Below are 15,884 nucleotides of genomic sequence, written 5' to 3'. Positions count from 1 at the left end.
CCAGATCTCTAATGTGTGCACTTGCCTTGTAAAAATATGTTTATTTTTATTTATTTTGTATGGGTTATTACAGTCACTGGCTTGACTGCTGTTGCTGCTTCTTGATGTGCCAAATTACCTTTAGAGATGGCTCAGCGCTTTTGAGAACGGAGCCTTTTATGGGGTTCAAAAGGCAATTACATGCCATGAAATACTATAAATTAAACGAGATTTTATCATGTAAGTAATTATTTATTGAGCTGAGAATCCATAGAAGGTAAACAGATGTTTATAATATCATACAGTAAGCATTTCCAGGGCTTAATAAAAATGATTGTCACTCATCGTGCTTCACAAAAAATTTCTTTTAATGAATAAATAATTTGATGAAATCAAAAAATATTTACAATATAGACAAATGAAAAAAGCTTTGGATATATTAATCTGAGCATCCTGTATTTTGCATGTTCTAACTGTATTTCTATCAAGACTGCCTCTGAAATGATACAAACTGGACAGAAACTGCAACTCAACAAAGTTAATGGGGTTTGTTACATGTGTATCCATTAGTTCAAATAAGCTACATATGCCTCATTTAATATGCATGTGTTAGAATACAAATATAACTAAAATAATATATTATCAGAATGTTAGACAGCATTCTCCACAAAACAGAAATGTACACTAGGCTGTGACGATAACAGAGGATCACAGGCAACAAAATATAACAGAAAAATACAAATTCCTTCATAAGAATATAATTGTGCTCTTTAATTTACCAGATGACTATGCTGCTCTACCAAGTTGATGGTTTTGCATAAATGCAGCATCCAACAACCACCATGTGTTTGTGTGTGTGTTTGTATGTGTGTCAAGCAGCGGCATTACAGTGGAAATTGGGCAGTGCAAGCAGTTTTTATAAACACTTTCTCCAGCTCTTAAAAAGAGCCAATTATACAAAGCAATAGAAGCATAACACTGAGAAGTCTTCATCTCATATACACAAATATCATGAAACAACTTGCTTTGTTTGTGGTGGTGAGAGGAGCTTTCTCACTGCTGTTTGTGCGATCAGCCAGAATTCAAGTATTCCAAAGCCACTTCATAGCAGAATTTGTATTGATCCTGAAAAATCAACAGAAACAACCCCCCCACAAAGTCATTCACAGAAGAAATTTAATTAAGGACTTTAGTATTTCAGTTCTATTCAAATTATTTGCTCTCAGACATGGTCAGTGTGAAGGAGTTTGCAAAAGCAATTTGTATTTAGATAAGAAAAGCGTCACACTATTAATTCAATAGTACATACAGTAACTGACACTGCTGATCATACTATAACAATTTAGTTATGCAAACATGCCTATAATGGGAAATTTGGAAACCAGTAAACAAACTGACTTGTAAACCTTTAGTAACTCGTCAAAAAACTCATACACAGTAGATATTGGAATTCCTTTGTGGTAAAATTTATGTTAAAATAGGCCCGGTTTCTACTGTTTTCCAGCTGATAAGTTTTATTTTATTTTTGTCTATGAACTCACTCAGTTTCTTTATTAGTCCTCCTCTACACCTAATTCAAAATCCCCACAAGCCCACACTCCAGTTATTTTTCCTCTCACACTGAAGCACATACATGAGGTATTGAGTTTTACTGCCACATAAGGGGTATTTTCAACTACCAAACTGTCTTTGCACACAGGCCCGTGCTTATAGTGAGGTGGGATCATCTGGAACTAGGGGAGCAACCCAGCCCAATCCCTGAAGAAGCACTCTGGTGCAGGAGCTGAGAGTTATATGAGCCCGTGGTGCCCATGCTCCAGGAATATTCAGGCCCCGGAGCCCTGGCTCCACCAATGTTCGGGGTTGAGTGTCTCCCCCGGCCCTGCCTGCTGCCCCTGCGCGGCTCGCCCGGAGCGTCTCCTTGCCCCACCTGCCACCCCCGAGGAATTTAACCCCGGCTGCTGCCACCACCACCAGCAGTGCAGCAGGGGTAAGGTGGCGTCCTGCCTGGCCTCACTCCGTGCTGCTCCTGGAAGTGGCTGGAATGGCCCTATGGCCCCAGGAAGAGGGGAGTGTGTCCATCCCGAGCTCCGACTCCGCAGGTCCCATTGGCCAGGAACTGTGGCCAATAGCTGCATGGGCAGTGCCTGTGGGCAGTGGCACACAGAGACCCCCTGAGTCCCCCTGCCCAGGAGCTGCTGCCAGAGGGGTGTGCAGGTCGCTTTCTGGAGCCACCTGAGGTAAGGGCTGTACCCCTGCCCCAGCCCAGAGCCCGCACCATGCACCCAAACTCCCTCCCAGAGCCTTAGGCAGGTGTGTGTGTGAGGGGACTTGGACCCGTTCTGGGCACCACCAAAAATTATACAAACCTGCCACCCCTGCCCTGGTGAGCAAATGGTGTGTGCATGTCACAGAGGTGGAGGAAGAGACAGGACTACTTTGCACTTCCCCTTTGCACCTCTAGGGACACAGGGGGACTGCAAGGGCCTGGCTCTTATATCTCCCTGCTGGCTGCTCATCCACATATGGGCGAGGCACATTCTAGTCTTCTGAGCACTTATACAAGGCGTGGTAGGTAACTCTGAGGGGTTCTGCGTTTTGTCACCATTTCCTTTATGTTTCTGCTAGCTTTATTTTGTAAAATTATAAACATTTAAATGTAACAAAAAGCTGATGAGAACATGGCTGTTATTCCATTAAATCTAAGTGTAGGCTGCTCTGATTTCCAAAAATTAAGGTTCAGTGTATTGCCAACTAGATATCATTTTCTGTCAACGGAGTAAACACTGCCTCTATCATGTATACTTTCATTAAGCAATAAAACATGACAGCTCATGTGCTGTTGCGTAGTAATAATGACATAGCTAGCTGGCTGACAGCACTCAGCCTTTACCTTTCTGCTGAACACCATAAGTAGGTAGGATATCATTATACTTCAGCAATAGTCTTCTTTTGCCTGAAGCAAATATTTGAGGGGATTCTGTCTATTGTCCACTCAAGTCAAACGTGCAACTTTAAGTCACATGTTTATTGAGAAAAGCATGTACCTGAATGATTTCAATAGCTACTTTTGAATCAGAATAGAAGAAGAAAAAAAGCCAACAGCAATTGTTTAAAATAAAGAGATGCATTTTCCTGGTGCCTTCATTTTGCAGCTGCCACTTTAAAAGTTAAGGAACAAAGTTGTTTGGACTTAAACCACCATGGCTGTGAGTGAGTGTACTGAAGGTTTTAAGATCCTGCAGGGTCCTGTGGTGTATCTGGATCTCTTTTGAATGAGGAAAAAAAACAGAAATACGGAGTAAATTATATCTTTACTATTTTTACTGCATATGTGTAGGTGACTAAATCACAGTCATGTTATCATTATGGAATACACATTGGGACAATGATCAACCAGCCAGCCACTCTCATTTTTTCCAAGCTCATTTTATAGTGGTTTACTGATTCAGCAGAATAACTGGCATTTCCAGTAAATGCAAGCCCCAGATAACCGCCTTTTAGAATCGACACTATTATTCCCTCATGCTCACTGCTGTGTGTCCGTTGCACATTTTACTATTTGTTTGATGATAAATATTAAAACCCTTTTTATGTTACCTAGCTTCAGAGAGGCATATTTATATGGAGCACATATTGGTAGACCCAGTAATGTTTATTATGAAACTCTTTGACATGCTTCAGTAAAGATACCTACTGCTAAATGTTACATGTATATTAGAACTATAGAATGTCATGAATTTTCTCTCTGTTAGATGAATGTGTCACTCAGATTTTTGTACTCCCAGGAAATTGGAAAGGTTCAATGAAATTAGGAGATGAACCTGTAAATGTGCACCACAGAGAGTATCCTTAATCCAGTGAGAAAATGTGTAATAATATTCACACAGCAATCCTGGAACTCCTCTCATGAAACACTGTAGCATTAACAATCCTGTGCATTTATAGATTTGATATCCTTTGAAGAATGGCAATCACTTTACATAGGGGGGTAAGCGTTAATATCCTTATTTTACAGATGGGGAAACTGAGAAAAAGAACTTTTTCACTCCTTAAAGGCCACAAAGCAAACGGTCAGTGGCCACATCAGGAAGAGAACCCAGATCTCCTGACACTAAGTCGCTGCTTTCCACCACTACGCAATGCTACTCCTCATGCACATTTTCAAACCAACTCATTTGAATTGTTGCCATTTATTAAACTATATCCTCCTGTAGAGCAGGGCTGCCCGGGGGGGGGGGGGGGGGCGAGGTGTGTGCAAATTTTCCCCAGGCCCCGCAGGGGCCCCAGCGAGAATACAGGATTCTATAGTATTGCAACTTTTTTGTATGGAAGGGGCCCCCAAAATTGCTTTGCCCCAGGCCCCCTGAATCCTCTGGGCAGCACTGCTGTAGAGCACTGGACTGGGACTCAGGAGACTGGGGATCTATTCCTGGCTCTGCCACGGCCTTCTGGGTCACCTTGAGCAAGGCACTTCACCATTCTGTGTCTCAGTTTCCTCATGTGTAAAACGGAGATAATGAAGCTGACCCTTCTAAAGCGCTCTGAGATGGACTGATGAAAAGCACTGTAGAAGAGGTCAGCATTATTGTTATTATACATATTTGTTTTTAAAAAGCTGGTATTTGATAAAAAATATTTGCTATTTGGTAAAAATAAAATAAAAAAAGTGTGGAGACCAATGGCGGGGCGGGGGGGGGGGGGAGGAAATTCTCTGGCTGAGAAATCTGCTCCTGAAGACCCATCCCAAACTGCGATTTTTAGCTAGAATTTTCTACAACTGTATATTACCACCCCATTTTATTTTTATTCCTGTGAAATAAATGAATCAGAGATCACCGAGATCTATGAATTTATCCGCAGATGATGCATGGGAGGGACACGTGGGGTCACATGCCCCCACAGATTTCTGCCAGGGTGGGAGTTGGGCTGAACACAGCTGTAGGGGACGTGCTGGGGAAAGGCGCCGACACCATGTGCTCCCACTGAGCTCTGCTAGGTGGCGCCTGGAACAGGGAAGTGACATTAGACTGGCACAGTGGTTCCCAAACTGGGGTAACGTGAACCCCTGGGGGTTCGCGAAATGTTCCAGGGGGTTCTCGGGGAAAAATTCCCTAATGGCGGACAGAGCTGTTCCTAGGGACCCCGGGCAGCACAGGGCCAGCAGCCTGGAGCCCCTAGACTTCCAAGAGCTAAGCAGATCAAAGCAAGCGCATCTATCACACTGAGGAGATTTAAACTTCAAGACTCCTTATAAGAAATGGAAATGGAGGTGGATATTTTTTGCTGTTTTTAAAATTAAATAGGCAGCTTGTATTGTTTTTAAAATTATTATGAGGAAGTTTAAGCTTTGTTGTAACGTGCATCGTTTGCCTGGACTGCTCAAGAACTGAATGCTTGTGTAGGAGGAACTCTTTGAGTTGGCTTCTCAAATACCTTCCTGCTGTTTCGCATCTGATACTCCTTGATGAAACATAGGAGTCTTGTCTTATAACAGGCTTATTCAAAGTGATATGAGCTACAAAAGTGAGATCTTGGAAGAGTGTTGCCATTTTCATAATGTAATAAAAATACTGTAATTATAAATAATAATAAGTGTGTAATAGGCATGTCATAAAAACAAATTTTATATTTCCAAGATCACTGCTTTTATAATTTATACTCAGGTAAAGGAGAAAATCCCTGGAAATATTCATTTTTAGGAGGGGGTTCACGAGACTTGACATTTTAGTGAAAGGGGTTCACAGGTTGTTAAAGTTTGGGAACCTCTGGGCTGGCAGTAGGCTCAACAGTGGAGCCTGCCTGGGGTGTGTGCAAGGCTACAGAAGGGAGCTTGGGGCAATGAGTGGGGGAGACAGCAGGGGCAGTGAGGGGATGAGTGTGTGGGGAGCCCATGGCAGGCAGTGGGGGCCGGAGCAATGGGGGATGGGCGGGAAGCCTGGGGAGGCAGCAGGGGGATAGGGAGGTGGGTGGGGAGCCTGGGGGAGGCAGTGGGAATCAGGGGTGATGGGGCTCAGAGAAGCGGCAGGGGCAGGGGGACTAGTGGGGGAGCTAGGGAAGAGGCAGCGGGGCCAAGGGGAATGGGGAGGTAGGTGGGAGCTCAGTAACGGTCCAAACCGAAGCCACTCACAAGAGTGTTGGGATCTGGAGCTCTGAACTGGCCCAATTATAAAAATAAACCTGAGCTGTGAAGTTGAAATCTAGACCTAGATCTGATCTTCCTCGTGTTTCTGAGTGGTTTGGATTTTGTGTCTTAATTCTGGATCCATCTCTAGTTAAAAGTGAACTGTAAAGAGAAAATGGAATTGCAGGCAAGCTCAGAAACATGACTTGAACGTCCCTGCTAACTGGGCTGGGCATAGGAGATTGATCACAGAAATCTGTTTTAATTTACTTTCCAAACATTCTTTCAAACTACTGTCTGCCTGCCATGAAATCTGTTTTTCCAGGTTTGCTAATGATGCCCCATATTCACCATTTTATGGTACTGTAGATACCAGAAGAGTCAGATGCCAGGAGAGACATCATAGCCACCAGGAGGGTTAGCATGAGATTTCTGATACTTGTGATGCCCAAGAGAGCCAATGTCTCCTTGTAAACCCAGAAGAGAGAGCAGATTCAAATGAAGAGGGAAAATAATTTTATAAGGTTAAATTAGAACTGATTCCTGACATAATTATTGGGTGCTGATTGGTTTGAAAATATCTCTGTTCTTCAAACTGATATAACACACCAGTGCACTCCAGAGCTTCTTCATGTGTAGCTCTCTTTTAGCACAATCTCCATCAGCTATTACATAGTATCGTAAAATATGAACGTCAAAAGTAGCTCTAGAAATCAAAACTCTTTTGTCTCTTGAGTACCTGCCCTGAACCCCGCTGCATACCACCAGAACCTTTAAATTGTGCCCCTGCCCCCCACAATCAGCAATTACCAGTCACCTCTGACTTAAACTCACAGAGACCTGAAAACAGCAGTCATGCCAGGTACAAATCCACATCTACATGGATTGTGTGGAAAAGCAGGACATTTCTCTTTACACCCAGCAAATAAAAAATTAGGAGTGTCCTGAGAGTTCTAAACTGAGGGACAGGAGCCAAATGAATGGCCCGCTCCCAACATCATGAAAGCTGGACAGTCCCTCACCTCCACATGACTGACTGTCTTACATTGCTAGCTTGCCTTCTCATAGTGGTAGCCTCAAACTCCCTGCTCATCTCATGCTGCTGGCAAGATACTGTTTCACCTCAGGACCCAGCTAGATGTCTCTTTCTTACTGGTGCCTGGCCTGAAGGAGGGACAGGAATTCACAGCAGTGGAGGTGGGGCACCTTGGTAGGTCTGAGGAGAAGGGGCTTCTTCAAAAGAGAGGCGGGGCTTACTGGGACTTGCTGCAGCCAAAAACATGGACATGGTCCTACCTCACAGAAGGAAGAAACCCTCCCTCTTCCTAGCACATCACCCCTAAGTAGCTTGACCAACCCACTAGCATTCACTATTCCTCAAAGTGTTCAACACCTGAGGTCAGACTGGGAGTGGAGATCTCTCCTAAGAGTAGAGGGGTGGAGGGTGTCACAGTTTTGTGGGATCTTCCTGCCTCTTCCTTGGGTTTTTGGGGTATAAAAGATGCCCAAACTAGGGTGACCAGACAGCAACTGTGAAAAATCGGGACAGGGGGTGGGGTTAATAGGAGCTTATATAAGAAAAAGACCCAAAAATCGGGACTTTCCCAATAAAAATGGGACATCTGGTCACCCTAGCCCGAACACAGTTCAGTCCCAATTAACCAATCCCCTATTGTCCAGAGTTCACACTGTTAATTCATACTGGGTTATGATTCCTGAAGTTATACAAATACTACATCTGTCATTGAAGCAAATCTGTTTTCAAAAAGCCAGTTTCTAAAAGCAGTGCTTTTAAGGCACCTCGCCATAAAGTACAGTGGCACTGTCCCCCTTAATTCAATATCCTGTTTCTACATAGGTTTTGAAGGTCCTGAGAGCATCACATTGATTTGGGTGGAACTGTACATCCTTCTCCCAGTACAGAACTACAAAGCAGAACATAACAGCCTGCTGATTTAAGCTGGCCTACAGCTCTTGTGTCATAGCCGCTAGTGTTTCTGCAATTCTACATCTAAAAGATTCAATAAAACACTCTATAAGAAAATAATTGCACATGGCCCCTTGTTTCTGAACTCCTTTAATCTCTCTATGAGGTAGAGCAACCATAATTAAATGCAATATTCTGGATGTCAAACTGAAATTCACGGCTTTGATAACTATTAGGCGATTAAGCTATTTATAAAATATATAATCTGAAAATCTGGCATTTCATTTTACATTATTATTATTTCTGCTGTGCGATGACTGCTCTCCACATGGATCACATTGCTAGAAAGGCAAATTAATAAAGATGTTCTGTTGAAAGTTTTAAACTATTTCAAAAATTGAAATGAACAGAGATAAAGTCTTCTTGGGAAGAAAGCAGTGTAAAAATACTCTTACAAGTGAAATGATTTCATTATTTCCTTTGAAAACAACTTGTATGCTTTCTCAACAACTCCCACTGAAAATCTTGGAAATTTCCCCAAGTTTTATGATAAAAGGAAACAGTTTCTATTTAGTGGTGCAGTTAAAAAAGCTCATACCAGAAGGTCCACCATGTTAGGCTTATTATTTCTCAGTGTCTTCACAGCATGGAATACATCAACTGCCCTCTGGTGCCGAAGCATTTCACAAACAATGCTGATTGCACAAAATGTCCCACTGCGGCCACCTCCGTTTCTACAATAAAAGTGATAAAATGGCTCCATTACTCATGACTGTATGTTACTAGTTCTCATACTGTGTCTGAATGTTCTACGAGACATGCGATGCAAATACTGGTGAACCAATGGCTATTAATGCCTCTGAACTCTAAGAAGGATGCAATTTCTAATTAAAGTGAATAGGCTGAATTATCCAACATGTATGCTACAGAATCCATCAGCTTGGAAGCCTGAGGGTAACAGAGTGTTTCAATTTTGCACTAGTCTTTTCTATTAATTCATAAATCTGAAGAACAAAGTACCTATTTGGAAAACTGAATCGAGACAGAGGGGCCTGATTCTCATTCACACTAGCTCCATTCCCTTGCTCTGGCATTGCAAAGGAGTCTTAAAGTGCAGTAAATTACATTTCTGTTCAGTCTGAGACCCCATTACACTTACACATCAACCTTAGTGTAATGAGACTCAGACTCAGAAATGCAAAAACATTAAACAGATTTTGGAATTTGGTTTTGAGCTGGTTACAAGTTTTTCTATTCTAGGTTATGGTGCCTTATTTCTAGACTCACAGGTTCCTAGGTAACAGTAAAAGCCTTGCCCAAGTTGTCTTATAATTTGTTTTGATAGCTGTACTCTTAACATAGCCATTAGGTGGTGCTGCAATATCCCACTACATTTTACCTGTACCTTGTGGCATTAGGAACAGGCATTACATTCACTGCATGGGAAGGAGTGTTTTTACAACTGTACGTTCCCCCATCATCCATAGTTTCAGAAGATGAGAACCCACACTGACTTGCTGACTAGAAGCCAGGCATAAATGTTCATAGGCATGATCAAATATAGTATTTAATAGTGCTTTATATTCAGCTATTTTTAATCTTCAAGAGAATCTCTTTCTGGAAACCCTATTATTTCTACAGCTATTCTAACCAGAGTACTTCATTGGAAATAATAAACCTTAATAATTACCAGAGTGCAGACTAGTTAGCTAGCGGGTCTTTCAAACCAGCACTCACAAATGGTTGATTTTCAAAGGAAGCTACGAAATCGCACATCTGTCACATCCAGGCAGTATGAAAAGAATGCTCTCTGCCGCCAAAACATTGGCTGATATTGTGGGACTCTTTGAGAATTTTCATTAAACTAAAGTCATTTAAAAGGATTATGTCAGAGCTTTTTTCTTTTCTCTGCTGCCTGGAAGTGACGCGTGCGTGATGTGGTACAACTATTTAATATCATCAGCAACAATAGCGATAACAGTAATTTGCACTTCAAAAGGGCCTTTCAGCTGAGGATCTCAAAACATTAATTAGTTAAACCACACAATACTCCTTTGATGTCAGTATCATTATCCCCATTCTACAGATGGGGAAACTAAAGCACAAAAAGATTGAGTGACTTGTGCAAGGTCAGTGTTTAAGTGGGCAATAGTAGTAAACTTGCAGTTTTCATCTATAGTTACTAATTTGTATATCATATAAACAGAACGGTCAGAAAGTTATTTTCTAATTTAGGCCCCAGTTCATGAAAGCACTTAAGAGTGTGCGTAATTTCATCACTAATCAGGGCAGAACTTCAACAAATGCTTAATTGAACAGGAATGCTTTCCTGAATTGCAGCCTCAATTAATGAGAACTCAGTCCTCTGTGGGAGCTGAGGGAAAACAGCACATGGCAGGTTCTAAGTCCTAAGAGAGGAATAGTGGGCAGATTAAGAACTTGTACCTCCACATGGAGCAGTGTAAACTTGAGGTCCTCGTGCATGTATACAAGGTCCTCAGGCAAGAGGCATTCAGATTTCTCCCAAAGAACATGAATGGAAACCCCAACTTCCCACAAATGATAAACCTTCATGAGCTTCCACCGTTTTTCAACGAAGTGCCGTGTAATTCAATTCCAAATTATGGGATAAATTACAAGGATGCCTCTTACCTTCATGCAAATCCTTTAAAACTCGAAGTACAGTAAATATTCATACTACCCCCTTGTTCCTGTTCAATTAAGCATTTGTTGAAGTTCTGCCCTGATTAGTGATGAAATTACGCACACTCTTAAGTGCTTTCATGAATTGGGGCCTAAATTAGAAAATAACTTTCTGACCGTTCTGTTTATATGATATACAAATTAGTAACTATAGATGAAAACTGCAAGTTTACTACTATTGCCCACTTAAACACTGACCTTGCACAAGTCACTCAATCTTTTTGTGCTTTAGTTTCCCCATCTGTAGAATGGGGATAATGATACTGACATCAAAGGAGTATTGTGTGGTTTAACTAATTAATGTTTTGAGATCCTCAGCTGAAAGGCCCTTTTGAAGTGCAAATTACTGTTATCGCTATTGTTGCTGATGATATTAAATAGTTGTACCACATCACGCACGCGTCACTTCCAGGCAGCAGAGAAAAGAAAAAAGCTCTGACATAATCCTTTTAAATGACTTTAGTTTAATGAAAATTCTCAAAGAGTCCCACAATATCAGCCAATGTTTTGGCGGCAGAGAGCATTCTTTTCATACTGCCTGGATGTGACAGATGTGCGATTTCGTAGCTTCCTTTGAAAATCAACCATTTGTGAGTGCTGGTTTGAAAGACCCGCTAGCTAACTAGTCTGCACTCTGGTAATTATTAAGGTTTATTATTTCCAATGAAGTACTCTGATTAGAATAGCTGTAGAAATAATAGGGTTTCCAGAAAGAGATTCTCTTGAAGATTAAAAATAGCTGAATATAAAGCACTATTAAATACTATATTTGATCATGCCTATGAACATTTACCTTCAAATACTTACAAACAATGTACAACTGTACGTCCTTCTCCTCCATTGTATTCTTCCTGCCATTTCTCCACCTGACGTATTTGTTTCAAGAAAGAACGTTTGGACACTGGAGTATCTCTGTACATGGGCCATCCCAGGAACTGAAACTGTTGCACCATTCGATACCCATCTTGGGGCTGCAAAGATTCGAACAACAAGCAAGAAAAAAGCAAAGGCATTATTTACACTATACTCAAATGGCATACAATTTAAACATTCTCATCAAAGTTGTTAAAGGACATCACTGCTTACAAATTACTAAAGTAATTTCAACTGCCCTTGAGAGTTATGGCTTTTAATCTCCAACAGAGTTATTAAGCACAAGATGTTTTAAATAGCAGGATATACAAAGAGACTAGAGCAGAACAATGGTACAGCTGCAAGAGTCAAGTAAATGATGATTTAATATTATAGTAGTCACTTGATAGCAAAGTGAAAGTCACAATACAATTTCAATTATAACCTCTGGTTTTTCACATGCTCATAATTTTCAGCTTTTTGGAAGAAACTTCCCATGTTTTTCTCATTTTAAAAAGAAAGTTTGAGCAAAATCTTTCAAGCCATTTTGAGGAAAGCAGGAGTGAAAAAAACAAACTTCTGTTTAAAAAAAAATCAAAGTGCACTTTATTAACTGGGCTATGCTCAAACTCTTGAGATAAATAGTTCTGAAGAGTGGCTTTGCTATATCAATTAATGCATGGAACAAAAACCCAGAAGTGTTTACATGACAATGTTGTTGTTATTGCTGTTACACAGTAGTAACAGAGAGGGTATCAGATTAACACGAGAAGGGACTACAGCAGAGCTGAGGCAGAGTAAATTTTGATTGTCATAGAATCACAGAAGTATAGTACTGGAAGGGACATCAATAGGTCATCAAGTCCAGTCCCCTGTACTCAAGGCTTATATGGGATGTGCCTGCTTTCTGTCAAAATTTAGAACCTATTGCACCCCGGGCCGGTCCTTTCCCTCTGACTGCCCCTCCCCTCAAAATAGGATTAATATTGATCAGTGATTATTAAATCAAACATCCTATTAACATTTCATGGGTTCTTGGATTTTACTCATCAAAAATCACTGGGAACTTCAAGGCCCTAGAAACCTGAAAGAATGGGGAGTGCAGGCTTATTCCCTGGTTCCCTGGACTGGGAAGTAGGGCCCCAGGTACCTCTTTGTCTCTTTCCTCTCTTGTTGGGGGAGCAGGTCCCAGGACATGTCTTTGCTTGTTCTGGGGAGGACTGGTCCTCAGTGCAATCCATGACCTCACAGACTGACTAGGGAGTGCTGCCCATTCTTTCCAATGTCTCCTCAGTTTTGGGAGGAGGTGCCAGTCCATTTCACTGCCCTCTCTGCATGGATGGGATGGAATGCCTGATCTGCTTCATGGTCTCTCTCAACCTGGCTTAGGTGGATGTCTGCTGTCTTCAGGAGGTATGTGTGCAATACATAATCACACCACATTAGTATCTTTATAAAGTGCTCCCTTCTTTGAAATGCACATATATTAAAAGGTGCACTTAAAGGAGTGTGCACCTCATAGAGATCCTGGTACAGTATTTACCAGAAACAAGCCTATCTCTCAAAGAAGTGGGTATTGGTGCATTTAGTTTTTTTCTTTATTTAAAGCACCAGGACATTCATTGCAGACTATGATACGGCTGCATTCTTCAAGTACAAGTGTAAAAAAATGCAGATGTTAAAGGCCTCCATTTTCAAAAATGACCTAGTGGGTTTTGGGGGCCCAACTTGAGATACGTTAAAAGAACCTGTTTTTCAGGGTTAAGTGCTCAGTGCTTTCTGGCAATTACATCCCTTTAAGATGTTTCAAGTTGGGAACTTCAAAGTTAAGGTACCCCAAATCACAACTCATTTTTGAAAATTTAGGTCATGATTCTTGCATCAAAGAAAAGCTGCTCATAAAGCCTTTGGTTTTTATTTTTTGTTACATTTATTCAATAAATTAACACAATGTATTTTAAAACATAATTATATTATGAATTATATGCTCAACAAAATACGCAATGTGGGCTAACTGCTGTAACATTAATTTCTGCAAATCCTGCTTAACAGTACAATCTTAATGCTGTATTCTTCTAATGTGAATGTAATAGACATAAAAAAGGCATATGGTAGAAAAATGTCTTTATTCTGATTACATGTACATGGCCTTATTCTGATTCTATGTATGAACCATATACACCACTACCTCGATATAACGCCACCTGATATAACACGAAATTGGATATAACACGGTAAAGCAGTGCTCCGGGGGGGCGGGGCTGCACACTCTGGTGGATCAAAGCAAGTTCAATATAACACGATTTCGCCTATAATGCGGTAAGATTTTTTGGCTCCCAAGGACAGCGTTATATCAAGGTAGAGGTGTATATATAAGCTTGTTCTCAATCAGACTTCAGAGTGTGACGTGCTTTTGCATGTTTAACTTTTACTTTTATAACCTCAGTAAGGTTTGCTCATTACCTTCAATTTTACTGAGTTATACACATTTTATTTTATTAATATATAGTCCTGATTAAAACTAACTGGATATTTGAAAGAAAGATTTCTTAGTTAACATTTCCCCCCATCAATCCAAATTATTAAATTAAAAAAAAGAGAGAAACTGAATAAGGTTCTTACTCTTGCTGCATTATAAATTCGGAATATCCGGCTGATTATGTCTTCTTCTAAATCAGCTGATACAAATTCCACCTGAATGGGACCATGTCGATGCACCCCATTTTCTGGCCAGTACTGGGGACACAACTACAGGAGATCAACATCACAGACAAGCACAGTTATTTATAAGAACAATTGATATCTTGTAACATCCATGGAGAATGCATTTTTCTTGTCTTTGAATATGGATCGTTTCATTTATATTTTTGTCTTTTTAAAGTGTTACAAAAATTCTCTAACACATTATTATAAAATTGTAGTTTCCCAATCTCTGAACCAGTTTTTTCAGTATTCCAACTTTACTTTTGCAGAACAAATTTAACCAAATAAATTCTTAAGTGACTGAACCTCATATGGCTCATTGCTGTATTCTTAACTCTTTGGTGTTTGGAGTTACACATTTTTGACGCTCAACATCAATTCAACATTCAGATATGATTGGATGTGGGGATGCTGTTAAAGGACATCACATTTAGGGTGTGCTGCGAGCACAGGACCAAAGGTCTGATATCTTAAAGTGTTCTAAGTGTGTTGATACCAGTTCATAACCACAGCGGAATGTGTTATTGCTGTTATAAAGGTATAGCTATTCTCAAAACTCCAGTGCCTAAATTCTGTTCTCAGTTTAGCTCCAGACCAGTGAACTGGCTAAAATCAGCATTGCTTGAAATTTTCAGTGACCAGTAAGTCTTACATTTGTGAATGCCACTTTGCAGTACAAAATGTACTGTGAACTCACTTATGTCCAGAAATATGTTAGTGGTGGATATCTAGAGATCACGGAAGAATATTAATATGTATTTTAAACAATTTAAGTGTCCAATAAAAAAATTATGGCTTAATCCTGAAATGAATCACCTGACACTTGGTCTTCTACCCCTAATACTTTAACGATTAATTCAACACTTTGATGGGGATTCTCAGAATTGCCCTCTATATAGTGTGTTCACTTTCTGGGATATTTAGGTTTGCAGTGCTGTTGTGGCTGTGTTGGTCCCAGGACATTAGAAAGACAAGGTGATATCTTTTATTGGACCAACTTCTGTTGGGGAAAGAGACAAGTTTTCAAGCTTACCGAAGAAGAGCTCTGTATAAGCTCAAAAGATTTTCTTTCACCAACAGAAATTGGTCCAATAAAAGATATTACCTCACCTACCAGGGATAGCTATAGCAGTTCATGGCCAGGCATACAGCAAAATTAATTATGCGAATGAGCAAACTTATGCTTGCTTGCAGGAGCATTGATCCCATATTTTAAAGCTTCATTTTATTCAAAAAAGTAGCAGTGGTCTTCATTCTGCTGTACTACTGCTGGTGATCCACAGCTGAGCTGACAAATCAGACATGCTACAGCTGTTGTTTTGCACTTCTTATAACACTCATCCCTCAACAGAGCCACTCACCAATTACTGCATTTTAGGAAAATGTGGCCATTTAAAACAGAGTAAAAATAGGACAAAGTCTGATTTGCATATCAGTTCAATTTAACAAATTAAAAACAAAAAAATCCAATTAGGAAAATGTATTTTCTTTTTTAAAACACTCTACATTCACAGCTCACACTGATGAGCAAATTACTTTTAGACTCTGCTCTGAATCTTAATCATGTTTTCATTATGAAATATACTTATTTGTATT

At 40.4% G+C, this 15,884-nt stretch overlaps 1 protein-coding gene across 9 annotated transcripts in view; it reads right to left on the bottom strand.

The window, feature by feature from the left end:
- Nucleotides 1–244: 244 nt before the first annotated feature.
- Nucleotides 245–15,884, bottom strand: part of PTPRM (protein tyrosine phosphatase receptor type M) — a 726,112-nt gene continuing 710,472 nt past the window's right edge. For all 9 annotated transcript variants that reach the window (XM_045005637.1, XM_045005638.1, XM_045005641.1 and 6 more), the window contains 4 exons: nucleotides 14,208–14,333; nucleotides 11,541–11,704; nucleotides 8,629–8,764; nucleotides 245–1,104 (listed from right to left, as the gene is read on the bottom strand). In XM_045005637.1, the coding sequence (XP_044861572.1) occupies nucleotides 1,051–1,104; nucleotides 8,629–8,764; nucleotides 11,541–11,704; nucleotides 14,208–14,333 (480 nt within the window). In that variant the 3' untranslated portion in view covers nucleotides 245–1,050. The remainder of the gene's footprint in view (nucleotides 1,105–8,628; nucleotides 8,765–11,540; nucleotides 11,705–14,207; nucleotides 14,334–15,884) is intronic.

Source organism: Mauremys mutica, chromosome 2 (assembly GCF_020497125.1).
Source record: "Mauremys mutica isolate MM-2020 ecotype Southern chromosome 2, ASM2049712v1, whole genome shotgun sequence".
NCBI lineage: Eukaryota > Metazoa > Chordata > Testudines > Geoemydidae > Mauremys > Mauremys mutica.
Note: the sequence above shows the minus strand (reverse complement) of the source record. Positions and strands in the feature narration are given on the sequence as shown.